This window comes from Pelodiscus sinensis, chromosome 1 (genome assembly GCF_049634645.1).
Source record: "Pelodiscus sinensis isolate JC-2024 chromosome 1, ASM4963464v1, whole genome shotgun sequence".
NCBI lineage: Eukaryota > Metazoa > Chordata > Testudines > Trionychidae > Pelodiscus > Pelodiscus sinensis.
In genome coordinates, this window is record NC_134711.1 from 286569403 (window position 1) to 286596822 (window position 27420).

The following is a 27420-nucleotide window of genomic DNA, read 5'->3' on the forward strand; positions in this document are numbered from 1 at the left end:
GTTCAGTTGTCCCTGGGAGTCTACATTATATACACTTTAATCTTTCTTGTAAAATGTCCCCTATCTCCTGACTGTATTCACTTGCAGCTAGTATTTTTTCTACACATGCTTAATTCACTTGAATTGGCTTTAACCATCCACCCTTTCCATAATTTCAAGAACCCTCGGGCCAATACACAGGCCAACTTCTCACTGACAGCCACCAGTCCAATTTTAAAGACATATCAGCAATCTGAAATCTACTCCAAAAAATAATAATTTCAGGCACTACACATGTCTAAGTCTACATACCAGTTTTTGGAGAAAATCATTTTTCTACTTCTCAAAATAGTTTCCCTTGTGCTGTTGCTATGTGAAAGAGACATGCACACAAACACCTGAAAACACAGACTGACAACAGAGAAAGCAGTGAAAGTGATTTATACATAAAGCACTCTCAAGTGTATGAAGAAAACAAGTATAGAAAAAGGTTTACTTGTTTGATCTTTACCATCAATACAAGCAACATTTATGAAGAAACAACTCAAACAAAAAAGGGTGAGTTAAGCTAGCTCTCTACCTATAAAAATTCGTACAAATACTGCAATATATTTAAATTTTGTATTTTCGTGTAAACTGAATACTCAGAGCTATGTTGTTTATTGCATCCATAGATTTCCATTATGAACTTTTTATCTGAATAGTGTGTTCAAAACATACTGCCTAGGAAGATGTTAGCTTGACTCACTTTGCAATGCAAAGTCTATATGCATGAAAATGTAACTGAAAAATATTAAGATCAGTTTACCTATTTGAAAGATGTCAAGGGCATTAAAAGCAAAAGAATGAAGAAAAAAATTTTAGGCTAAAATCTCCATAATTAAAACATCTGAAGATTGTTTGAAATTGACTTATTTAATAAGCAATCTCTCTCTCTAAACTTGACACACGTACCAACTATATAAACTAAAAAATATGAAGAAGATGTACCATGATAAGAAAAAAAACTACCTAAACACAAAACAAAGGAGATTGCCTATATTTTAGAAAATTGAGCTATTAGGACAAATGTCAAACTCTAGAGTTTGACATGTCAAAAATCAAACTGTATCTGACAGGCTGAAAGAATAGCAACTAAAGAAAACACCTTATTAACATGGCAGCTATAACATCATTTCTTTTATCCTCGCTCATTAATAATTGAAGTTTATAGAGTAATTGTCAACAGGATATCCTGCCAGAGAGTTCATCTTTAAGTTCTTTTTTATGTTTTCTCTGCTACATTTTCATATATATAGTCTGACTTATATTGGGGAAATACCAGCTACGATTTCAGAGAGAGAAAATTCTCTCTTCTCTTAAAAGAATGTAGATAACCCAGCAGAGTATTTAACAGCCTTTATACTAATAAAGGGCACGGGAATGAGTGAAGTCACTTCTCTAAATAAGTAACTAGGTTAACAATTTTAAGATAAGACACTGACACAAGTTTACACGCAATTATAAAATGGCTCCAGTGAAAGCTGGGATACAATTTACACAAGATATTACATAGGTTGGACATTTCTTCAGATGCATGCTCACAATGGAATTTTACAACTTCTTCACCATTCCAATTATGTTGTGTCACAGCATTATTCTATTACTTTTTTTTCTTCTGCATTTTCCCTTGTCAGATTTGGAACCAGTTGGAACGTATACATATCCACAACATTTTCTGATTTAAGATGAATATCTGAAGTCTAGAATCACCTGGTTTTAGTTTACTTATTTACACATATTTTAGGGTACTTATTTCTTAAGTACATAGAGTAAATTTATGCAACGATATTGTTTCCCAAAATAGAAGGCATCTAATTTAATGCATATACCCCACACCAGCAGCTGTGAAGATAAGAAAAAGTCCAGACCAAAGAGTTGCAGCTTGCATTATTTCCTGAAAGTGACAAGACATAGGGTCTGATAGATTGTAAGTGAAAAGGCATTCCAGAGGCAAGGATCTGGTACTGAAGATACCTCAGCAGTAAATCAAGAATTCATCTGCAAATGGAAAGCAAAAGCATTCCCACTAATGGAATATTCTGAAAACGGATACATGAGGAGAGACAATCTCAGATAGCCAGGTGCTAGAACATCTGTATATAATCAGTATCTTTGAACAAGAAGTTCACTGGCAATCAGTGAGTGCACACTGATAGTAGTCTCATCTGTCTGCAGGTCTTTAAAAGCTTGCAGTAATATTCTACTCTACATGAAGAGCACATTTCAGTAGTTTATTTGGAGATGACAAAGACATAGATAACCAGTACATGGCTCACATGGGAGAGAAAAGGACGCACTCTTTGACCAGCCAAGTATAAGGTGCCACCATTTCCAGCTATTGCTACTACAAGAACTACGAACAAATCTACCAACTGTGAAAGACCGTGTATTTCTACTCTCAAAATTAGCATGCAGTCACATGCCCGTATTGTGTCTCAAAAAAACCACTAATATCAACAGGCATACTCCTAAATTAACTGGTTTATTACTTCTTTCATCTCTGGAGCAATGTTCAGGTTCTTTAAGGGAAAATATAAAACAAAAAAAATCCCACAAAAGTGAGCATCATCAGCATAATGGGGACACAGTAGGCCCATAACATCTCAATACCCCCTCTTCCAGTTTCACATACTGTTGAAAAGAAAGGATGCCAACAATGGAATATTGTGAGACCTCTCCTGTGAGAGCCTCATAGAAAATGAGAAGCTACCCCTTTTAACCCTCTGATATTTTAGAGTGGCTAAAAGTACCTTAAGCATGTCAGCATCTCATGATCAACAGTATCAAAGACTGCTGCTATAATATTAACATTAATATCTAACCTTTTATGATCCTGGTATCTACCACAAATGCGACAAATGTGTTCTCTGCTATTTTTCATGCCTTAAATGATTGTATGAACTTAAATTTAAAAACAAAACAAGAACCCCTCACCTCTCCTTGTGGCATCCAAGAAGGAGCTAGAGACGACCAAGAGACTGTATTCTCTACTGTATTTTTCACTTCCTAAGCCTGATTCTTTCCTTCTATTATGTCCTCTTCTTCCTACATTTTCAAGCATATTTAAACTTCATCCTAAGGTACCCACCTCTCCCATGAATTGAATTTCTTCTGCTAAGACTGTAAATTCTTTGGTAAAAGTATCATGCTTTCATATGCATTTGTACAGAGCTAATTACAGTAGGGCCCAAATCCCAGCTGGATTTACCAGACACAACTGTGACACTAAATATTAAATAATAATGGTTATAGATGGCTGTTGCCAAAGCTCCTACATTCTGTACAGGGAGCAGAAACCTTTGAAAGTGACCTAAATACACTGCATACGTTGCCAAAGAAACCAGCACACACAAACTAAGACATCCATTTCTCACCTTTAAAAACAAAACAAAACAAACCTTTCATGTTTAAAATGTGGTTTAACGACGTTAAACAACGTTTAACGATGGTTCATCTGACAGACTGTAGTACAAGTACATCAATTTCAAAGGCCTATGCTCCCTGTTCAGAGCTCAACAACTTGGGCAACAGAAAGAATTTACACTGGAAATTCCAGGAACAAAACATGCAAGTGCCTCCGGTTGGGCTCAAAGAACAGAAAAAGGGAGGAGCAGTCACAGAGAACATTCAGAGGAAATGTTCAGGGTCAAACAAGTCTTAACAATTCGTTTCAAAATAACCTCCTCTCCTGACCAACACCATCCCCATTCCATCCCCAAACTGCCAGAAGTGGTGGACAGTTGTTGGAAGCCCAAACCTTTCATAAGGCATTCATTCACAGCAGACCAAGCCATGATGTAGTCAAGATTTAGAGAACACTGGGGCTTGTAAAGTTACCTAAAAATAAATCTGATAGTTAATTGGATTTAAGAATTGCTCCCCAAAAAACTTAAAATATTTATAAAGTATATCACCACACTCCAAAGTATACATTTCCAGTCAGCTATAGATACTATGTTTAGTAAAATATAATGAAGTACACACCATGCTAGGTCTTGTTACACATGTACAGTGTACTCATGTAACAGTTTCGGAGGGTAATCAATACAATTCACTCCCTTAGAAGAGAAGCAATATACGAATTTTAACACAGTATAAACATGATTTGATAAACTGTGTTTTTAACAAACCAGGTATCACAACTGTATCTGCAATATTATGCAGTCATCTTATTAAATCAAGGCAATGGTAACTGCAAACTAATGTACATAAAAGTGATATGATTTCTTTGGAAAATTAGTGGCATGATCTTACCTCTCATCCTCACCATCAACAAGATGTGTTGTCAATGGCAGTACCTTCAGTGGAAAAAGGGAAGCAGAGGATGTTATGTTGCTGCCACTCCCATCTGAAACAGCTGATGCTCCAACACCACTTTCACCACTAGCAGCTTGAGGTAAACCAACTAAGGAAGGTTCTGTAGGGCGCCTGCCATCTTCAATTTGGCTTACAATTGCCTGAGTTAGCGATTGTGCAGAGAACTGAGTGGAGCCTAGTGCTATCTGTTGTGACACATTCTGTGCCGCTGGCATACTTATACTAGTTGATATCAAGGGAGGCTGATTAACACTTTGAACCATATTCCCATTTTGTACAGCTGAAGCTTGTGCTATGTTCTGTGATGGACCCAAACTTACAGGAGCAGAAGGTATTCCAGGAGGTACATTTGAACTAGCTTGACTTGGAGCGGGAACAGTACTAGCAGAAGGTATAGGGCTAACTGCAGGCAATGTTTGGCTGGTCATTCCTTGAACCACAGTTTCTACTTGTGCCTGGGGTTGCACAGGTAAAGTATTCTGAGAAGCGATGACCATTTGCTGAGGAAGGCTGGAAGTACCAGCTTGTAGTCCCTGCTGAATTATCCCAGTCTGAACAGGTTGCACCACTTGTGAAGATGGAGGAGCACCACTCTGCTGCATAACTGAAGGCGTCATTTGGTTTGCAACAGGTGGCTGGTGCACCACAGCAGGTACATTTCCTTGATGTCCAATGTTGATAATTTGACCACCAGTACCTACTGGTGGCATTGCTGTCTGAGTATGTGCAACAGGCTGAGCTGGTGCCACAGCAGGATGCACTTGTACAGAAGGTTGGATGCTTGGTGCCTGAGCAACAGGAACCGGTGGTCCTGCTCCTACTCCTGTAGAGCTGGATTGCACAGCAGGCACTAGAGGCTGAAGTATCTGCTGATGTTGTACATAGTCTGTCATGGTCCCTGTAACAGAACTCTGATTCACTGGTTTAACCCGCGCTGGGGCCATCTGCGTAGGAAGTGGCTGTTGTTGTCCATACTGTAACTGCTGTGGCGGTACAACAGGCAATGTTTGCACAGGCTGTGTTGACTGAGAATAGGGTAGCTGCTGTTGAGCAACACTTGAAATAGCAGGTTGTTGGTGACCTAAAGATGATACGCCTACTACATTAACCGGGGTTGGCTGAACACCAGTAACAGCTGTTAGACCAGGCTGCACTGAAGGCAGAACTCCTTGCTTTTGCTGAGGATAGTTTACTTCTTGAGAAGGCAACTGAATCTGTGCAAGCTGTGATTGAGAAATACTCTGTGGCATGTTGGATGCTGGAATAGTCTGAGGTCCAGCACTACTAAAATCCATCTGCTGTGGACCCACACCTTGAAATGTCTGCTGTTGTACCACAGTTGGTACTCCCATTTCCCCGCTTCCCACACTTTCTGTGTAGTGACTCAGTGTGCTTACATTGCTGCTAACAGAACTCCCACTGGTGCTCTCCCTTTCAGAAGTCACTTCAAGTGGATTTTGTTTTATAGTCTCTACTGCTTTGTTTACTGCTACTCCTTCTGTAACTGCTACAGTGTTTTCCTTATCATAGAATTCAGTGCATACCCATCTACCTTTTTTAAAAGGTTCAGAACTGGAATCTAATTTTACAACTCTAAACCTTGATGTGCCAGCTGCAGGCTGCTGCTGACTTGATCCCACTGCCATTCCTGCAGTTGGATTAGTAACATTATTAATGACATTAGAGGAAGCACTCGTACCATTGCCAACACCACTCAAGATATTCAAATTAACATTGCTGCTGGGTCCAGACAAAGCATGTACACTAGCAGTACTTGTGATGTTGCTTAAGTTTATATTAACATTACCAAGCATGCTGCTCGTCATACTAGGACCGCCACCGGCCATATTACTTAATGTACTAGTTCCAGTAACAGGACTTACGCCTATATTGCCAGGAGTACTTGTAGTGCGAATATTGGACAACGCAGATGCCGGTGTACCAGTGGATGATGCAGCAGAACTTGGTGCAGTTGTGATAACATTGTCAATGCTTCCAGTTGTGGACAGTTTTCTAAATGATGGACTTGGGGGTGGCCCTCCAGAGGCTGGTGTACTTCCCACCCCAGGATGTGATGGATGATGATGCCCATGATGGTGATGATGAAGGTGGTGGTGGTGATGACCATGATGTGGATGAACACTTCCATTGATCACAACACTCTGCTGTGGATGATGAGGCAAAGGGGGATGCTGCTGAGGAAGGGGAGGCTGGTTTGGAGAGACAGCCCCAGGAGTCTCAGCCTCTTGGAAGTTATTTAAAGTCTCTTCGGAGGAGCTCCGCTCAGGTTCACCCAAGTCTGTGGCTCTAGATAAAGAAACATCCAAGATTTCTGAAGAAGACAGGTCTTCGGTGTGGGACTCATCCAGGTCATCATAGCTTTCCGTGTCCTCTGCTATGCTGTTGTTAGAGCTCATACTGGCAGAGATCTGAGCAGGGGTCACGCTGGTAATTTGAAAGCCACTTTTCTTTTTTATTTGGGCACCAGCCTGTGCAAGAGGCTGTGGCTGGAGCTGAGACTGTGCGAGGAGGTTCAGGCTTTGTGGAGGAGGCTGTGGACCCGCCGAGGAAGATGCTGCAAGAGACGGAGGCGGCGGCTGGATGAGCAGAGGCGGTGAATAATCCTCGGTGGAGAGGGCACCGCTACCGGCGCCGGTACCTGGTGCACTGAGCGCAGTAACGCAGCTGCCGCTGCCCCTTCTAGGAAACATTGCCGGGTGCGCCATCTTCCTAGCACTAATGTCTGCGGCTGAGTCAGGCTGGTGCATTGTACCGGGTTTATTTTAAGAGTGCAATTCCCCGGCTCGGAGAGAGGCAGCCACACAGTTCGCTTTGCATGCAACCCAGGGGAGAGGCACCGCACACACAACCCCCACCCCACGCCGCTGGCGCGCACAGCACAGGCTGAGACGCCTCGGCACAGCCACTGAACCACCCCTTTTCCTCTTCTCTGGGGCGGGGGGTGAGAGGCCGGGTCGCTCCGCCGCGCTCAGCTCAGCGCCTGTGAATGTGACACTTTCAGTCCTTCGCCATTCACTTTCCCCTCCGCTCTCCACTCCCCGCTAACCCTCTCCTGGGGGGGGGGGCGGGGTACTAGGGGGTGGGGAAGAAAATGCCCACGTTATCCGGCCAACTTGCAGAGCAACCGCCCCCCCCTCCGGCTCCAAACCTAGACGCGTGCAGCTACCGGGGGGTGAACACCGGCAGCGCAGCCCTCCCCGCCGAGGGGCCCTGCGGGAGCGGCGGCCGCCGCCTCTGGCGGCTGGGCGCAGGGGCGAGGCTAGGGGCGCTGGAGCGGCCGGCCGGGGCTCCTAGCAGCGGCAAGGCGCAGGCGGATACGTACAGGGCTGGCACGCAGCAGGGCGGCAGCCGGCGCCGGGCAGGGACATTCCCATCAGTGGCAGCCATGGAGCTGAATCATGTTGGGGTGGGTAAAGAGACAGACGGAGGCCGGAACCAGCAGCCCCCGGAGAGCCCCGCACAGAGAGGGGGGAGCCGGCCCGGCCTTTCCCTCCCCCCCGCCTCGCTGCAGCCGCGCCGCCCCGGCTCCCTCGGGCTCCGGCTCCCAGGAGGCACCAGGCTGCTCCGCGGCACCAGGCAGGGCTGTGTCTGTGTCCGCCTCCCCCTGGCTGGCTCTGCTGCCCCCCGGCTGCCCCGCTACCGCGGCCCGTCCTCCCCCGCCCCCCGGGGCTGCTCGCACGGCATTGGAGGACGGCGGCGGAGCTGGGCAAGGGATGGGATTGGCCGGAGGGGAGGGAGAAGAAGGGAAAGAAGATGGCGGCGGCGCAGGCGCGCTGGGCCCCCAGACATAAAGCCCGTCTGGAGCCGGCGGAAGGAACCAGGCTCGGCTCCGGCCGGCGGAAAGTGCCGAGCGGTGACGGGGAACTCGGGCTTTGACCAGCGAATCCGGGTGGGCGGGGCCAGCCGCGGGGCGGGGACTGGGCGCCTCCCATTGGCGGAGCGGCTCCGGAGTTATTAATAGGCTCCCGCAGTGCTGGGGAGGGGGATGGAATCGCTGGACCGGCTGGACTGCGGAGTTGGGGGACGCCTTTGCCTGCCCCGGCTCTGTCTCAGACACGCAGCCCGGCTCCCTATGGGGCTGCGGGCAGCGTGACTCCGCCCCCAGCCCATCCCGTTGCAGAGGTAGCCACAGTGTTCAGCTCTGGGGCTGGTTCTCATTTCGATCCGGGATATTCTCCCCCCCTCCCCCTTGATGAATGAGAAACCTGAGGCTTTCTCATCCGCGCTGCCTTTTCCAGCATCACGTGCGTCTTTTGTGCAACTAACTGCAGTTGCCATGTGGTCTGTCCTTCCCCCTCCATGCAGGACGAGACTGGGTGGGGGAAGGGGAGAGGGGGGTGGGGTGCAAATAGCGCCCTTATTGGCTAGTGCACAGATGGTCACTGCAGCGAGTGGAGATGTTTCTGGAGTGACTCATCGTTTCATTGGATTGGGTGAAATTCAGGAGGTGGACTTCTGCTTTTCAACTCTAGCGTAGTCCCCTCATTCTCCAGCTTTCCACTCACCTGAAGCCTAGGAACTACAAAGATGTGAATTATTTAAAGAAATGTTTTCAGTTCAGTTGTTCTCACAGACATGTCGGTGCTGTCTATACCTGAGTGGATTACACACTAATTCAGATCATATAAATATTTAGTCTGCAAAGATTTGTACTACAGTAGTACAGGAAACATAGATGATATATTAAGGACAGTATGTCATTAGCTGTGTTAAACATTCACAGCTACATATAAAAAGGATGCCATTTCTGAATGTAGCCTTTTAAAATTGCTATGTATAGCTACATAAAATAGATACGTGATTTTTATAAATGCAGCTAAACTGTAGCTAAAGGAAACACACCAGTGCAACATTTCACACCTCGGAAATGAAACAATTAAAATATGTCTTGGTGGTAGCTAAATTATGGTGAAGTAATTTTAAATTCATCAGACAGATGAGGCTTAATGTACCCAACTATCCACTTCAGTCCACAATGGTTGTGTCTATAGGTACACAAATCATTGTGTTAGAAAACACCATTAAACAAGATTTTGTCTTTAGGATCAACAAGAATTTTAAAAGTGTTAGTAAATATGTTTTCTAGCACAATCCACTTTCAAGTATAGATCAAACCAATATATGGAAAGAGCTATCCCTTGATCCAGCAATGCCACACAGATTTCTGCATGGAACCACATTAACCTCCACTAGGCTCCAGTGAAGGTGCAGGGACAGGAGTTCATTGCAACATTGGAACCTTATACCTATGTTTAATGTGATGGGACTACTCATTCTGAAAGGTAAGATATATGTAAATATTTGCAAAAATCAAGCTTAAGGTGGCAAGTCTCCTTCCATTATTATAAATACATTCCTATAATTTTTTTCAAAAAAATCTTGGAACTGAAATTTTCCATGATCATACTCAGCCCAGAGGTGATTTTTTCCTGAGTATTTTAGCAAAACCCAATGAATTTTAAAATACATGATCAGTGAGAACAGGTAGAACATATCTCTATCTCATTTTCAATAGCATTATCATCATTTAGCTGAACATGAATAACTAAAAAGGGACTGAACATTGAAGTTTGTTTGTAACTACTTCCCAATGAGAAATAGACATCAAAGACGTCTGAAAAAATAGTAAAATTGTAACTGGTTAAAACATTTAATTTTGCAAGTGCACACTGAAAGATTTCTATTTATTTGATATTTTAATAGATGTAAGCAAGCAGCTCTACTGGGCTGTAATACTCCGTTTAACAGCAGCTAAGTCACAATCCTGCATTTGTTTCCTCACAATACTGTTAGCACAAATCAGGAACAGATTAATAAAAAATGAAGTGTTTTGCTATGGGGCTGCAATAGAGAGAGTGGTTTAGCACTCTGTGGATTGGTTGGGTTTTTTTTTAATGTTTTTTAACCTATAAAGGTGATCTAGAAAGACTTGCAACTTTTTTCTTCTTTAAATAAGTCCTAAAAAGAATTATCTCATCCTTCATTTCTCCAAAAGTTTGATCCTGCTTTTTTTTTTTCTTATGAAAAAAACCTGGAATGTCAAGTCTTGATTTATTTATTTATTTAATTTATTTTTTTTGGTTAGATGACTTATTGCAAGATTCAAAAATACATACTGGGAGATTTCTCAACCTGCAAGTGAAGGCAACGAGTGTTCAGTTTTTAGCAAAAACCATTTCTTCCAAAGTTAAGTGTTGACAAAAACTAACCATTGCCTCTCCATTAATCAGGTTTAACACACTTGCTTTGGTACTAGTGAATTGTAATCATAAGAGATCAGACTAAAGTAATTTTTAAAATTGTTACTGCATGATTTCTCTAGCCCTGCCATGTGGATGGGTTGCATAGTAGTTAGCCCCTTTCATGAACATTTCATTCAAATGCAAATTTGGTTAAGGAGGTCTACAAGCTATATTTTATCATTCAATTATGGCATGTAAACATTGAACACAGAGCTCTAGCCTCTAGTACAACCTTAAATATTAAAAGAAAGTATACAGGCCTTCTGGTGCTCATACATTATCAGTCAAAGCAACTGCCTGATCTTATTACTGTTACCCATCATCCTCTCTTCTGCTCCCCCACCTTCGCCTCCATTTGTATTCATCACTCATTAGATTACATACTAAATATTAGCTCGATTCGGCAAGGCCTTTGATAAATATTCCTTATTCATAGGTGTAAAGTAAATAATTTAAATTAGAGTTTACAGGATAGAGGCCTTAGCTTTCAAACTCATTGGGTGTTTTATTAGTCTTGTTATGTATCATACCATATTTATGATGCATCATAAATACAATCAATGACCAAATAATTTACAAAAAATAGTTTGCTTGCCAAATAAAGCCTCCTTTTGTACTTGCAGAGTGTCCATAATCAGGCAATGATTTCCTCAGATTTACTCAACTGGGTTTTGTGGTTTCTTTTACTCTTTATAAATTAATCATGCACAGTTAGATTGGGGTATTTATTACTCGGTGCTAGAAAGCTGAGCTGTTTTGATTAGTTGCAAGTGGGCACATAATTCACATAATATTGTTTCTTTTCACTGACTTGGACCCTATTGAGGAAAGCACGTAAGCACATGTACAAATTCATCTGTATACAGCAGGGGTGGGTAAATGGGCCTCTGCAGGCTGGATTCAGGCCACCCAGCAGGTTGATCCAGTCTATGGAGGTCCTGCTTCTCCCCTACCCTCAGGCAATCAGGGCCTAGGAATGAGGGAGCCTACCATGCTTAGAGTCAACCTTTGGCCACGTGCCAAAGAGCAGGGAATGAGGGTATGTCTACACTCGTGGAATGAGGAGTACAGCTAGTTCGGATTAGGAAGCCTAATCCGAACTAGCTACTCCATGCCGCGTGTAGCCGCACGGCACGGGGTTCGAACTAGCCGGGATTTAAAAATGGCTGCTCCCAGTTTATGCAAATGAAGCCCGGGAAATTCAAATCCGGGCTTCATTTGCAAGTGCGGTATGCCTACATTACCCTCCTACTTCGAAATAGGAGGGTAGTGTAGACATACCCTGAGAGACTTCAAGCTCCCCCAGCTCCCAGGCCAATAAAAGCCTGGGGACAGGGGGAAGCACGAGAAGTCTCCTCCCACCCTGCCCCTGCCCTGCAAGGAATGTGCAGCATTCCCCTCAGCCCAAGCCCCAATGGGGGGCGGGGGGAGGAGGTGAAGTCTCCTTCCGCCCTTCAAGAAGTTTGGCACTTACAGTCAACCACCAGCTGCTGCTCAGCTGGCAGGTGACTAAGCAGGGTGCTCCCTTGCAGTGCAGGGGCAGTCTCTGCATGCTCCACCTTCCCCCAGGCCCTGATTGACTTGGGGGTGGGAGTGTGCAAAGTCTCCTCCCACTTCCAGGGATGTGGGCAACTAGGGGGAACTGCCAGTTCAGAACAGGTGGTGGGTCTCTCTTGGAGAGGTGGGGGCAAAGACTTCACACACTCCCCCTCTCACAGACCAATCTGGGTCTGCGGGCTGGGAAACATGGAAGTGTCCAGCCCCCTTCCTCCTGAGGCCCCACTCCTTCTGGGACAGCCCAGGGCCAATTCCAAAATTTCTGAAGTGGCTCCCGTCAAAAATTATTCCCCACACCTGATGTAGACTCACAACCTAGTCAAAGAAAAAAAGGCGAATAGATAGAATTGGGTTCCAAATCAGGAGGCAAGTAAGAACAATTGGATGATATTGTTGATTTTAGTAAAGCAAAAAAAAAAAAAAAAAAAAATCTGGCAAACATTTATATGCATAGGCTTAATTTTAGTTATGTGATTAGTTTCATTGACTAGTTTCATTTTCAGTTACTAGACTCTAGGTAGGTTCTTGTGCTAGGGTTGCCAGGTGTCCAGTATTGACCCAAACAGTCCGGTATTTTTGCCTCCTGTCCGATGAAAAAAATCAGAAAATACTGTATTTCCCTGCTAGGAGGTGAAAATACCAGACACCTGGCAACCCTACACACACTCAACCGGGCCCAGCCTCTCCAGCCCTCTCCAACCTCCCCCCCGCCCCTCCCCCAATACACACATATTGTTCTAGCATATCCCACTAAAATAAAGATTTTCTATGACTTTTTAAAATATATTAGCACCTCTTTGTGATTATCGTTTTGGCAATAACAATGTGCCCAGCAGTTTTTTAATTTTAGAGTCTGGTGAAATTACATTTTTACTCCACGTGAAGGAAAAAGAGACAAAAATAAAAATATGCTGTTATTGATCAAAGTCCACTTTCTTTCAAAATTGGAGCACACCAAGAGTGACTGAGACTGCTGAATGTGGCAGTATTGCTAGCCCCATCTTTTTGCAAAGTGGACTCCAACTAATATAGACTAATATAGCTCTGCCCCGGGCTTCCTGTAGTCAGCCGCTGGTCAGTTTCAGCAGCGGCTGAATCTGGACGCCAGTTCCGACTTACATACAGATTCAACTTAAGAACAAACCTACAGTCCCTATCTTGTACGTAACCCGGGGACTGCCTGTACTCCAATTGAGGCCTAATCAGCATAGAGCAGAGCAGCAGAATGACTTCTCAAGTCTTGCTCACAATACTCCTGTTAATGCATCCCAGAATTGTGTTTGCTTTTTTTGCAACAGCATCGCACTGTTGGCTCATATTTAGCTTGTGGTCCACTATGACCCCTAGATCCCTTTCCGCATACTCCTTCCTAGACAGTCGCTTCCCATTCTGTATGTGTGAAACTGATTGTTCCTTCCTAAGTGGAGTACTTGGCATTCGTCCTTATTAAACTTCATCCTTTTTACCTCAGACCATTTCTCTAGTTTGACCAAATCATTTTGAATTATGACCCTATCCTCCAAAGCACTTGCAACCCCTCCCAGCTTGGTATCATCCGCAAACTTAATAAGCGTTCTTTGTATGCCAATAGCTAAATCATTGGTGAGGATATTGAAGAGAACCGGTCCCTACTCAGGTCTGTTTCTGAGAATGTGTTCAGCAGATTGCTATGGCCATAGGTGCTGACTCCAGGGCTGGAGCACCCACAGAAAAAAAATTTGGGGGTGCTTAGCACCCACTGGCAGCTGGCTCCTCTCTTCCCCCATCCCTGGGACTTCTACCTGCTGGCCCCACTGATGAACTCTTCTTCTCCTCAATGCCTACTGCCCACACAATCAGCTGTTTTGCAGCATGCAGGAAGCTCTGGGAGGGAGGAGGAGGAGCAGGGATGGGGCACACTTGAGGGAGGCAGTGAAGAGACAGAGAAGAGGTGGAGCAGGTGTAAGGACTTGGGGGAAGGAATGAGGGGGACAGAGCCTGGGATGGAGCAGGGCAGGAAGAGGTGGGGCAAGAGTGATGGTTTGGGGGGAAAGGGGCAGGTAGGGGCAGGGCCCAGGACAAAGTGGGGGAGCTGAGCACCCTTTGGGCCCAGAGCAGGGGCGGCCCGTGACTATAGGCCGACTTGGCCATAACCTAGGGCGCTGCCTTCAAAGGTGCCCGATGATGCTGTTACCCCATTGATGGCCCATTGACAGCCATGGAGGTGGGGGCCAAGCAGGGAGCTTTTCTGGCAGATCCTGTACTCCTCATTTTTTGGAGGAGTACAGGATCTGCAGAAAAAGCTCCCCGCTGTCGGCAGAACCGCGGCTACATTTTACTTTCACTTTCGACAGTGAGCCTGATCAGCACAGCGTCGGAACGTGAGTATGCAAATGAAGCCCGGGATATTTAAAGCCCAGGATCATTTGTACTTCCAAAGTGCTTGATTTGCATCCCTCCGTTGGCAGAGGGATGCAGTCTAGATATAGCCCTGGTGTGACAACAAGGGTATGTACCAGCAATATGTTGTCCTAGAATCAGCTCAGTAATCTCTGCCAGTACTTGGGAGCATTTGTCCTCAGACTGACATGTGTCTCCTTCATTGCCTTATCAGATACGTGGGATGAGCCATGGGGAGAAGCTGCAGTTGAAGAGGGGAACAACTCCCCATGTGCCCATTTACATTGAGCAAATGGTGAAATATCAGCCATAGAAAGTAAGCATTAATCTTTCTGCCTCTAGAAGAAAGAATAAACAGAATGCAATATAAATGTATAGATTATACTAAAATGGAAAGTGTTGTGAAAACCGGCTGGGACAAATGAATAATACAGAGAGACCTACAGTTTAATAATAAAATGAGATTGAGCATAGAAAAAGATGCAAACCAGAACTGTTAGTGAAAAACATCTGAAACACACATACTCAGTGGGAGGGAGAAATCTGGCAAACAAAATACTGCAATGAAATTTGAAATGATAGTAAACAGAACATTAGACATGAGTTTGCAATTTGATATATCTGCAAGAAGACTTTTGTAATCTTTGGCAGAAAAACACAAGGAGCCTGGGGAATAAACAGGAAGAACTAGAAGTTTTAGTACATAAGCTAAATTATTACTTAATTGGTATCATAGAGACTCGATGGGATAAATCTCATGACTGGAATATTGGTGTAGAGCTCTGTAGCTTGGTCAGAAAGGACAGGCATGGAGGGGGGGGCAGGAGAAAATGTTGCATTCTACATAAAGAGCATATACAGTTGTACTGTGGTCCAAAAGGCGGTAACAGGTGGTGAGAGGCAATTAAAGATAAAAGAGGTAAAGATCGAAGGTAAAGGTAAAAGAGGGGGAAATAGGGACTATGTCATGCTAGGAGTCTACTGTGGACCATCAAATGAGGAGGTGAGTGAGGACTTTCTAGAACGAACAGCAACAATATCCAAAACTCATGATCTATTAGTAAATAGTGAGGAATTCTTTAGTCATTTGAATGTCAAAAAGTGGGTTGCTTAGGAGTGGTATTGTGACGGAGCCAGCAGGCTCCTCACCCCCAACTCACCAGCGCCCCACAGTGGGGTGCGCCCAGGAATGCCGACTCCCCCGGGGAACGCCAGCAGCAGCCGTGCTGGGGCCACGCACTCGGGAGACACGGCCCGGGATGCGTCACTAGAGGGAGAATCCAGTAGGGAAATGGCGCCATAGCCAGATGCCGGCACAGGCGCTTCGGCGTCTGGGGGAGAAGCCGGCAGGGGAATGGTGCCGTGGCCAGACACCAGTGCAGGCGCACCAGCACCCGCCGGTACCTGCGAGGGGAACCTGCCTATCGCGGCAAGAGGCGGGGGTGGAGGAGCAGGCGGGGATGCATGCTGGGGGAGGGGCAACCCCATGGGTGCCGAATTTAAAAGGGGTCAACCCCCAGGTAGGGGGAGGATGGAGCCCGGAGAGTGTCCAGGTTCCAGTGGGCTGAACGCATCCGGGTGGAAGGGTCCGGAGCGAGACGCATTCGGGTTGTGACGCATTAGCCCAGGAGTGTGACGGGGTGAGTAGGAAGAAGCCCAGGGTAGGGTTTTTATGCCTGTGGGTCAGTGCGTTTCGGGCGGTGTCCCCACTAACCACAGGAGGTGGAGAAAAAGCGATCTCCCCTTCCTTAGGGCCCTGGGCTGGGACCCGGAGGTAAGGGTGGGCCCAGGTCCCCCTACTCCTCTCCCCGCGTTGGTAAGGCGAGGAGTGCTCAGAGAGGAGCGAGGGCCTCAGTAAGTCCGAGTGAGACTGGGGGTGTGAACAATAAAGACGCTGGACTCAGCCCAAGCATGGGTGTAATGGACTAAAGCAAGGGAAAGGGGCAGTGAGCCCCATGGCGGGGACAGGACCCTCTCACAGGTATAAAAGAATAGCACCAGCATATAGGGACATAAATCAGACAAGCTAAGGCACAATATAAGTTACACTTAACAAGAGACACAAAAAGACGATAAAGAGAGTCGTTTAATATATTGGGAGCAAAAGAAAGATGAAATAAAGTACAGATCCTCTACTTGATTGGGAAGGAGAGCTAATAACTGATGACATCAAGAATGCTGAGGTGTTTATTACTGGTTTTGTTTCAGTCTTCACTAAAAAGGTTAATGGTAACCAGATACTCAGAGTTAGGAGAGGGAATGCAAGACAAAAATAGGGAAAGAACAGGTTACAGAATACTTAGATAAATTAGATGTTAAGCTGGCAGAGCTGATTCAGTTTATTTTAGGATACTTAAGAAATTAGTTGACAAAATCTGAAAACCATTAGCAATTATCTTTCAGACTATATGGATGACTTCTGAGGCTCCAATAGGCTGGAGAAGAGAAACAAAATACCTGTCTTTAAACAGGAACAAAGAGGACCCAGGGAATTATGGACCAGTCAATATAACTTCAGTACCTGGAATGATGATGGAACAAATTATTAAAGAATAAATTTGTAAGCATCTAGAGGACAATAGACTTATAAGAATTATCTGACATGGATTTCTCAAGAACAAGACATGCCAAACCAACATAATTTCCTTCTTTGATAGAGTTATTAGCCTAATAGGAAGGAAGGAATAGACATGACATATTTTGATTTTAGGAGGGCTTTAGACACAACCCCATGTGGCATTCAGATTAAATGACTGTAAGGTGGCTGCACAATTAGTTGAAAGACTTTACTCAAAGAGTAGTTATGAAAGAGTCACTGTCAAACTGAGGGCACATTTAGTGAGGACCTTTAAGGATCAGTTCTGAATCCAGTACTAATCAATATTTTTACTAATGAGTTGGATAATAAAAGTGGAGAGTATGATTATAACATTTTCAGATGACACTGAGGTGGGAGGGTTTGTAAGTACTTTGGAGGACAGGATTGGAATTCAAAATGACCTTATCAAATTTGGGAATTCATTTGAAATCAACAAAATGAAATTCACCTAGGACAAGTGCAAAGTGCTACTCTTAGGCCAGGTCTTCACTAGAAGATTGGGGTAAGGTATACAACATAAAATACGAAGCGGGAGTAGGCATATCTTAAGCCAAGCTTGGCACTGTCTTCACAGAGGGTGTCCAACGGGAGCAAATGCTCCCACCAGCTTCCCTTACTCCTTGCAACTGCTAGGAATACTGGTGCTGACCAGGGCTACCCTCAGTGTTCAATTTAACAGGTCTCAACTAGACTCACTAAATCAAACACCAGAAGATTGATTCCTGGCACAGCAAGTGAAGATGTGGCCATAGGAAGAAACCATTAAATGCACCACTACTAATTGCAGAAATAGGTCTGTGCAGCATAGTGGATTATAAATTTAACATTAGTCAGCAATATGATGCAATTGCTAAAAGAGCTGATATAATTCTGGGGAGTTTCAACAGTAGCGTTATATTTATTTATTTAAATATTTTTACCCCGCCTTTCTATTTAAAATATTCAAGGCAACTTACAAGAGCAAACAAAAAAAACTACAAATATATATTAAAATTTAAAATATGAGAATTTAAAATATGAGACCTCAGAGGGACATAACCAGCTAAAAACATATAGACAGGAGGAACACATACATACAGACTCCAACATTAATAAAAGCACAAGTAAAAAGGTGGCTTTAGCCTGACGCAGGTTCAACTCTAGAGTTGGCGCCATGCAAAAATCCTGAGGAAGAGATTTCCACAGCCTGGGAGCAAAAGCTGAGAATGCCCTGTTCCGCATAGATGTTAATCTTATCTCCACAAGTGGGGGAACAAGAAGCAAAGCCTCCCCAGCTGACCTCAATCCCCGGGCAGGTTCATATGGGAGAAGATGGTCCTTCAGATACCCTGGACCCAACTCATTTAAGGCTTTATAGGTCATAACTAAAACCTTAAATTGTGCCCGGAAACATACCGGAAGCCAGTGCAGCTGCCAAAGCACTGTCATAATTGTGCTCCATATAACTAGTGTTGGTTAAAACTCGAGCAGCCGCATCCTGGACCAGTAAAACATGGGAGATATTCTCTATTTGCCACTGGCAAGTCTCAGCTGGAATACTTTGTCCAATTCTGGTTGCCACACATTAGCAAAGATGTGTATAAATTGGTGAGTCCCCAGGAGAGCAACAAATCTTATACAAGATTTAGCAAACCTGATTTATAAGATGACGTTTTAAAACAAACAAAAAGAAACCAAGTCATGTTTAGTCTTGAGAAAAGAAGTCTGAGGGGGACCTGACAACAGTCTTTAAATGTGTTAAGGGCTGTTACAAAGAGGAAAGTGATCAGTTGTTCTCCATTTCCACTGAAGGTAGGATTAGAAGTAACAGGCTCAATCTGCAGCAAGTGAGACTTGGGTTAGATGTTGGGGTAGAAAAAACACTGTAACTATAAGAGTATCTAAGCTCTGGAATAGGCTTCCAAATGAGGTCACGCAATTCCCATCACCAAAATCTTTTTTAAAAAGAAGTGAGATACCCATCACCAAAATCTTTTTTAAAAAGAAGTGAGATAATCACCTGTCAGGGTTGGTGTAGGTTTGCTTGATCCTGCCTCAACTCAGAGGGCTGTAATACATGACCTCTCAAGGTTCTAACTACATTTCTATGATAGACAAAGGCATCATGTTCAAAGCTGTGGTAAGACTATGTGTGACCCAGGAACCTCTTGATGCTAACTTGGGATCCCCTGGTTCAATTGTATGCATAATCATTCACTAAAGGGGGACATGTGAGGTCTCTACTGAGAGCCAGATGCTGGTCATCATAACAATAGGGATAACATTTAAGGAATTAGGTACTTGTATTGTGAATTATGTTCTTAATGTCTCTGAGTTAAAGCACACAGCAGGTGACAAACATATTAATATTTTCCAGCTATGCAGGAAACACTTGCTTATCTGTCTGGTTACATGCAAACTGAGGATTGTATTCATCACAATGGATATTTATTAGCATACTAAGCTACAAGCTAATGAAGATTAAGTTAAGAAATCACAAAATATACCGAAAGGAACACACACAGTAGGAGGGTGTCCAGTTTGCAAATTAAAAATAAAATAATTGTTTTGTTATATCTGAGCTTGTAAAGGGACATTCTGGTATCTTTCACCTAGGAAATAAATCGACAGTGGGGAATGCTTCACAAATGGAAGACAATAGCCAAGCCCAGCGGTAACAATCTGGAAGGACTATGGGTAAGCTTTTGCTCTTATATGACATTATTGTGTCATGTAAGTTAAATTTAGGTTATAGTAAGCACATTGTGGTTTTATTTTATACTTAACTCCTTGTTTCCAGTATTTCTCCTGCTATCACTTGATTCTCTGTTCTGTTAAATATACTTAGATTTGTTTATTGGGAAAACAAGTACAAGTGCTGTGATATACGCAGAACTGAATTCTACAGAGTAACTGGTAAGCAACAGTGGATTTAGGAATTCTGAGTGTCCAGTGGATCAGGGGTTGGGCACTCCAGGGAAATTTTGGGGAGATTCAGGAGTTGAAATGTCCCTATCATTAATCTGTCAAGAAAGAATGGGACCTGCAAAGGCCTAACAGGCTATGCTTTTGTTGTCCAGTTAAAGGTGACAGGGCACTAACCCACAATATGGCATCAGGAGGAAGAATACAGGGCAGCCTCCAATGAGCAACCCCAAGGATGGGCTTAGTAGTCAACTTTTGTTTCAAAGTACTCTTGGCAGGCTGCAGTCCACCTACTGTCAAATGGCTTTTTTCTAGTCTATTTACTATCTTTAGGGCCAGCATCGAGGATTCAAAGATTTCACAGTAATAGAATCTCACTCTGCAAATCTTCAATATAACCAGCAAATCCTAAGAATCTATGAAGTTCTCTGAGAGTAGGTGGAACTGGCTAAGGGAGAATAGTGTCAGTTTTCTATTTTTTGGGACAAATCTTATCTTTCGATATTATATAATCAAGGTATTTCACTGAAGACTGAAGTAATTTACATTTTCAGAGTGACTGAAAAGATGATTAAATCATCCAACAATTTCTATGAGATTCATACCAGACATAACACTTTCCATCATTTGTTACACTTTGAGGCATCATTTTGAATTGTCAGTTACCAAATGGTGTAGTGAAAGATGTCTTCATACAGTCAATGGGTTTTAATGGAACTTGATAGCATCCACTCTTTAGATCCAGTACAGAACATCATTTATATCCTGCCAAAAAGGCAAAAAAAGTTTATTTTAACCTGGGTAATGGATAGGAATCCTCTCGGGTATTGCTGTTCAGTTTTCTATAATCCACCGGCATCCAAAGAGCTGTGATCATCTTACTCACAAGTACCACAGGGGATACATATGAACTGTTTCCTCTGTCACTCCAGCCACCACCAAGTCACATACAGGAGTACATACATCTTCAAAATCTAAGGGAGGGACCCTTTCAGATCTTTCTTTAAAAGACATGTTATTTGTGAAATACATTTAATGTGTCTCTCCTGCAACTGTTCTAAAGAATTATGAACAGCAAAAACTTACAACTTTCCTTACTGGAGGTTTCAGTAATCTCTTTCCTCCCAGCACTAGTGAGAAAGGACCCTTCAAAGTCAAGTGGTAATATAACACTATGTCTTTCTTTAGTCACAGCTGCTGAAACCCCGGTTAGCACTGGTTTTATCCACTCAGCTGTCTGCCCCTTTGCAATAACAGTATGAGGTTTCAATACGACATTCTTCCTTGTTAGGTTTTTGGATCCATAGGCACAAACTTTCTTATTTCCCAGAGGGTGCTCCACACCCGTCCCTGCTCCTTCTCTGCTCGCTATGTTCTGCCCTTCCCCTGACATAGAGAACTGTTGCCTCCCCATTCTGGACATGATGAAAAGGGGAGATCACATGTTCCCCCAGCACAGCCCCCGTTATGCTCTCCCTACCACACATTACCTACAAGAGGGCGCTCTCTCCTCCCACTGCTCCTACCCTCCCTGCAGATTCTGCTGCTCTCCTTGGTGGGGGGGAGCTGGGGCAGGGAACAGGAGCGAGCTTCTAGCCCCAACTCCTCCCAGTCATTGCTCTGCAGCCTGGCAGTGGCCTGAGACAGCCTGGTTGGGGAGGTGGCTTCTGCTCCCTGCCTGGTCTTGGCTGCTAGGAACCAGGGCTAAGCAACCTGAAAACATGTTAGGGGACAGGGTGGGGGCCTCAGTCCTGCTCACCCTTGGTCCCTGGTGTCCGAGCCCAAGGATCAAGCGTGAGTCTTTTGACTTTGTCAGAAATCTGTCTTCCCTCAGCTCTTTGACTTGTGCTCACCGGATAGGAATCTACTTCTCCACTCGGTGTTGATGAACTACCTGAAAAACATTTCTGTTTGTATTTCACATCAGTGACAGTTGCACTGATGGAGTTGAGCACATGCTCTAACAAAAGATGTTGCCCTTTGGGAGGGAGTCTCACAGCAGGAGTAGAAGCTCCTAGTAGACCTTTGTTGAAACAGAGTGTAGCACCTGTTAACACCTACTGGCTGTGTCTACACTGGGCCACTTATTCCGGAAAAGCAGCCGCTTTTCCGGAATAAGATGCGAGCTGTCTACACTGGCCCCTTGAATTTCCGGAAAAGCAGTAACGATTTACTGTAAGAAATCAGCTGCTTTTCCGTAAAAACTATGCTGCTTCCGCTCGGGCAAAAGTCCTTTTTCCGGAAAACTGTTCCGGAAAAGGGCCAGTGTAGACAGCACAGTAGTCTTTTCCGCAAAAAAGCCCCGATCGCGAAAATGACGATCAGGGCTTTTTTCCGGAAAAGCGCGTCTACATTGGCCATGGATGCTTTTCCGGAAAAAGGGCTTTTCCGGAAAAGCATCCTGCCAATGTAGACGCTCTTTTTCCGGAAATACTTATAACAGAAAACTGTTCCGTTTTAAGCATTTCCGGAAAAAGGTGCCAGTGTAGACACAGCCACTCTGTCCATCACTCACAGGTGTGACCACAGCCTGTGTCTCAGTCTCATATCATCTATAAGACTACACAAAATACCTCTGATGCCTATACTGAAGTATTCTAGCACAAGAACTAGTGCATATAAACAGAAACATTTCATAATAAATAGGAGTCACTCCCCATTTCTGAAACTTGCAGTTCCTCCCTATGTGTATTGACAGAGAAAGGGTCTTCATATTCACAAAGAATCATTGCTGTTTGTTCTCCCTTTACTCTCCTCATATTGGTCACATGATCAAAGGATTTAAGAGCCCTCTCAGTTTTAGTCTAACTAGAGGGAACCTTGAGCATATCCAAAACTATCACACCCAAGTCTAGAAAGTTCTGAGACTGGAGGACTAATTGTGCAACAAGGACCCAGACCCAGCTCACTGTTCCCTGCTCCTCCATTTAAAGAGATATCTCCCTATTAAGCCTATGGATACAGGTTCCCAGGTAAGTGGTGATAATCAGGTAAGGAGTGAAAGCTCAGTCACAAAGAACATTTAACTCAAGATTGGACAAAATACTAGAAAATTGACTGTATAGAAGAATTCTGGCTTGGGCAGGAAATGAATGGACTAATCGAATGGATCCTTTCCACCTCTTGTTTATAGACTTTCGGTGTACTGAAGAAGGGGACCATGAGCTTGTTGACTCAGAGGCTTAAGGCCCTGACCTGACACCAAGGTTTACAATAACTGGTGATCATCCAGTAGGGAAAATGATGTGGCATTATTCTGTGAGGTATTTGTAAAACTGAAATTCTATGGTTAATTCACTGTCTGCTAAATGACAGTTCTAGATCCTGCTGCTGCTGTCATGTACCATAAGCCCAGAGCATTCTGAATCAGGTGCAGTTTGGCTTGGATGCTGAGAAGGTCTTTCTATGCTTGTCATTGTCACTCACACAGAACAGCTCCCAGCAGTCCATATAAATCAGTCTTCCTATACAAAACTCTGGACAGGTAAATGAAAATAGATTTGGCACTTATCCTGGCTATAATGATGCTGGCAGCTGTTCTTGCTGTCGGTGTCTGCTGTATTTTCAGGCTATGGTGGATGACGGATTTAAAATCTCTTATTAAAGAAAACAAAATCAGCATCAAATATACAACTTTCTCGTTTCTTATTTTTTCTCCTTTTCAGCCCAAATGGATTGTCGAAATTCGGGGCCCCTTGGGCATTTCAGTTTGGAAACAGAAATTGAGAACAATCAGGTATTTCTTTGGGGCAGTTTTGTTTATTCAGAAAGAATGTGCAAAGTCCTGTGTCTTTAAACCCAGAAGGAACCATGGACAGAAAACAGCTTCTTTTGCTCAAAGCATCAAGAGTGCTCTGTGCTTTTGTAACCTACATGCCTACTAAGGATACCTAGCAAGAAGGGGGGTGAGAATTGACTAAGTTGTGTCAGGGTTATTGTTACTAATGCTGAGGGAAAATCTTGATTGCTATGGTTGTCCCCTAGTCTCCATCTTGGTTTTTCAAAACAACAAGAAGGACTCCATGTTGGACACCCTCCTTCATGGAGAGCTTCCCACCTCCTCTCCATGCCTTTCTCAGATTAGAATGGGAAAAGGCATCAGGTGGTTAGAATCATGACTGTACAGTCTGCCTAGCAACTGCAAACTGTTGAGGTGGCAGCCTCCCAGCTTCTTGGTGCTGTCCATCCAAGTGGCAGGCTCTGTCTCCCATACTACTAGCCTGTGAAATGTGTCCTAGCTAGGCCAGGATTGTAGCATATGTAAGCAGGGTCAGGGTAAGCTCTACCCTGACATCTGGTGGTGAACTGTGGCAAGTGGTGCAAAGAGACTTCAGGGGGCTGGTCTCATTTGCATAGATACACCCAGTTTGCATAGACACACCCACCACGTCTAGTCTGTGCTCACAGCAGACCAAATGGTCACTTTGGCCACTGTGGGATCCTCAGTCTCTCTGTTATTGAGGCAGAGGGGATAAAAGTGTTGTTACCCTGATTATGTGAATCAAGGACAATGGAATGGTGGAACTGTTTATGACAGAGGGATTCACCATAAACTAAATAGCACTCGCTAGACAAGGGACATGGGTTCCAAACACAGTCAAGTTGAGAGAGGCTGGAGACAGGTCTTTGTTCCTGGTGGTGGGGCTCTGTCTGAGGGCCTAAACAACACTGAAGCAACCCTTCCTCTCTCCACTGTGGAATTTCAGAACTAATTTGGATTCTATTAGGAGTCTAGTTGTAAGCTGCTGACTTGACTTCACTGTGGGCCAGTGGAGTACTAGTGCTGAGGCTCCTCTATTATGAGCTGAAGAGATGAAAGCACTGTGTGCTGTGGGGAGCCTGGCGCTATACTGCGGAAGAGCTGAAATCACTATTGCTGTGGGGAGCCTGGCGCTATGTTGCTGAGCTACTAGCAGGGCAGCTTGCAGGGACAACCAGCAAGCGCAGGTGGCCAGCTGAGTGGTTTGCGGGGGCAACCGGCGGGTGCAGGCGGCCAGCAAAATGGCTGGCAGGGACGACCTATGGCCAGTAGGAGCGGCAGCAGACAGCCAGTGGAGCAGCTGCAGGAGCAACCAGCTGGCGGCCAGGGGCATGGACCAAGATGGCTGGCGGAGCCAGACAGTTCGTGGGACAGTTGAACAACAGGTGGAGTGTGGTGGAGTGACTCGCATTGATGGCGGCAGCAGAACCCTATGGAGAGGCGGAGCCATTGGCGGACCACGTAAAGTGTATCAATCCCCGCCCCCTCCAGGTTGGGATGGCAAAAACCCTGCCGGGTGGACTTTTGAACCCTGAGGCGGCACTGACCCGGGGCAGAGACTTTTGGGGTGTTGGACTTTGGGTCTTTGGGTGATTTTTGGGTTGCTGGACTCAAGAGACACTTGGGGTGTTGGACTTTTGGGACTTTAGGTGATTCGTGGCTGGGGGGTGGGTCTTTGCTCATGTTTGGTCTATGAATCCAAGTTGTGGTGTTTTCCCAAGTTAATGCTGATGTCGGTTGCCTCATGTTATTAAAGGTTTGCTGCTATACTGAGGCTCTGTGCTTGCAAGAGGGGAAGAATTGCCTCTTTGAGGCGCCCAGAGGTGTATGTAACATTTCCCAGGTCACTGGGTGGGGGCTCAAGCCGGTGTTGTATTACCTCGTTGGGAGGAGACCCCTAGATACTGAACCCGGCCCTTGCTACTATTAACTCGGCCTGGCAGAAGGGTTACACATAGGATACCAGATTCCATCTGTGTACTACACAGCATGCACCTGTTCCCATTTCCATCAGTGAGTCTGTGCACTACTACTCATGGCAATGCACAGGAGACAGAAGACTGAAGAAAGAAGCCTCTAACCTGGGAATCATTGTGTCCTGTTTCTAGCATTGCAGTGTTCCTGTGTCCAATGTTTCCAATCTTCATTGGGTCTGTCCAGGATTCCAGAACCACCCTCATTGCATGATGGGGTTTATTGCATGGGACAGCTGGGGTTCATGTCTAGGACAGTGGGAGAGAGGGTACTGTAGTTTCCTTTTTTGGTTATCTCAGTGTGTCAGGTTAGCAGATTCCAGACTTCAAGTCCATTCCATCTGCTGTTAACAACTGAGCCATTTGTTATTACTTGTGCTTGTGTTATTTGGATTTTGTAGCAAGGATTCTGCTTTTAAGACCTCTTTGATCTAATAAATCTTGTTGTATTTGCACCTTACCCTGTTGGCTTAATTCTTAATTACCTTGAGAGATACAGAAGGGAGACAGGCCTGTAGAGCAGCCCATCTTCTCAGAGACCTCAGAAGATAAACAACTTAAAATCGGTTCCAGGCTTACATTAGGTAGATGTACAGTCATCACCATACCACTTCAAATAGTTTCTGGAATTGGAAGTGGAAGTTTTGGGTATGCCCAATAGGCTCTCTGTAGCTGAACTTAATCAACTCTATTGAGAGCCAGGCAATCAGGGCAGCTGCTTTACTAAAGACTATTGGAATTCACCTTTTGAGTTGGAGGGAAAAAACAGCTAGAGGAACAAAAAGCAGGAGGTTTTCCCCTTTCTGACAGAGAAGTGTTAGTAAATCAGGCTATAGAAAGGGGAAATTGGGAAGGAAAGTTAATTTCTTCCATTTTAAATGTGTACTTTAAGGGTACGTCTAGATTACACGCGTCTTTCAAAAGAAGCTTTTTCGAAATAATCTTTTGAAAAAGCTTCTTTCAAAAGAGATTGTCTAGACAGACACCACTTTTTGCAAAAAAGTGATCCGATTTTTCGAAAAAGAGCACTCAGGCAATCTGGATGCTCTCTTTCGAAAAAGCCCTGTTTGTGTTCAAGAACACCTTTTTTCAAAAGAGCACTTTCAAAAAAAGGCATTCTTCCTCGTAAAATGAGGTTTACTGCTGTCAAAAAAATCCACCACATTCTTTCGATTTAATTTCAAAAGTACGCGGCGGCAGTCTAGACGCAAGTGAAGTTTTTTCGAAAAAAGGCCACTTTTTTAAAAAAAAAACCCCTGTAGTCTAGACATAGCTTCAATGTTGTTTTATTTTAGCCAAATTGTTTTAGTTAAGTTATTTTAACTAGTATGGTTCACCAACTCTTTTCTTATTTGAATGTAATGGCAAGGAAAAAGTCATTTATATTTTGTTATTTGCACTTTTGTGTTTTCCTTGTTAACAGGATGATTCATTTACACAATTAATACTTATTGGTTGGTTGTTTAATGAGTTATTTGCCTGGCTGAATGATTGCATAGTATGGAAGAAGAGGAGAGTCCATGTGGGTTCCAATTAGAGATCTCTGCAAGCAAAAGGAGAGAAGATATTATTGCAGGGTTTTTGACTCAGCAGACTGAACAGAGTTGATGAACAAAGATTTTATCTAGCACCATGGTGAACATGCTC

General features: G+C 44.2%; 1 protein-coding gene and 1 long non-coding RNA gene across 5 annotated transcripts in view; one reads left to right on the plus strand and one right to left on the minus strand.

The window, feature by feature from the left end:
- Positions 1-8178, minus strand: part of TSC22D1 (TSC22 domain family member 1) — a 132017-nt gene extending 123839 nt beyond the window's left edge. The window contains exons 1-2 of one of the 3 annotated variants that reach the window (XM_075918985.1): positions 7682-8176; positions 4276-6913 (exon numbers count right to left, since the gene is read on the minus strand). In XM_075918985.1, the coding sequence (XP_075775100.1) occupies positions 4276-6913; positions 7682-7733 (2690 nt within the window). In that variant the 5' untranslated portion in view covers positions 7734-8176. Of the gene's footprint in view, positions 1-4275 lie in introns of all 3 variants that reach the window. The other 2 variants (XM_006124400.4, XM_075918986.1) reach the window with 2 other exon arrangements.
- A 34-nt stretch (positions 8179-8212) lies between these two features.
- On the plus strand, positions 8213-26498 carry LOC102447927 (uncharacterized). 2 transcript variants are annotated; one of them, XR_003089621.2, is made up of 4 exons: positions 8213-9641; positions 14752-14853; positions 19732-19812; positions 23706-26498. It is a non-coding gene; the product is annotated as an uncharacterized LOC102447927 (long non-coding RNA). The 2 variants fall into 2 exon arrangements; XR_332162.4 differs by lacking the exon at positions 14752-14853 and having other exon boundaries at positions 23706-26497.
- Positions 26499-27420: the final 922 nt, after the last annotated feature.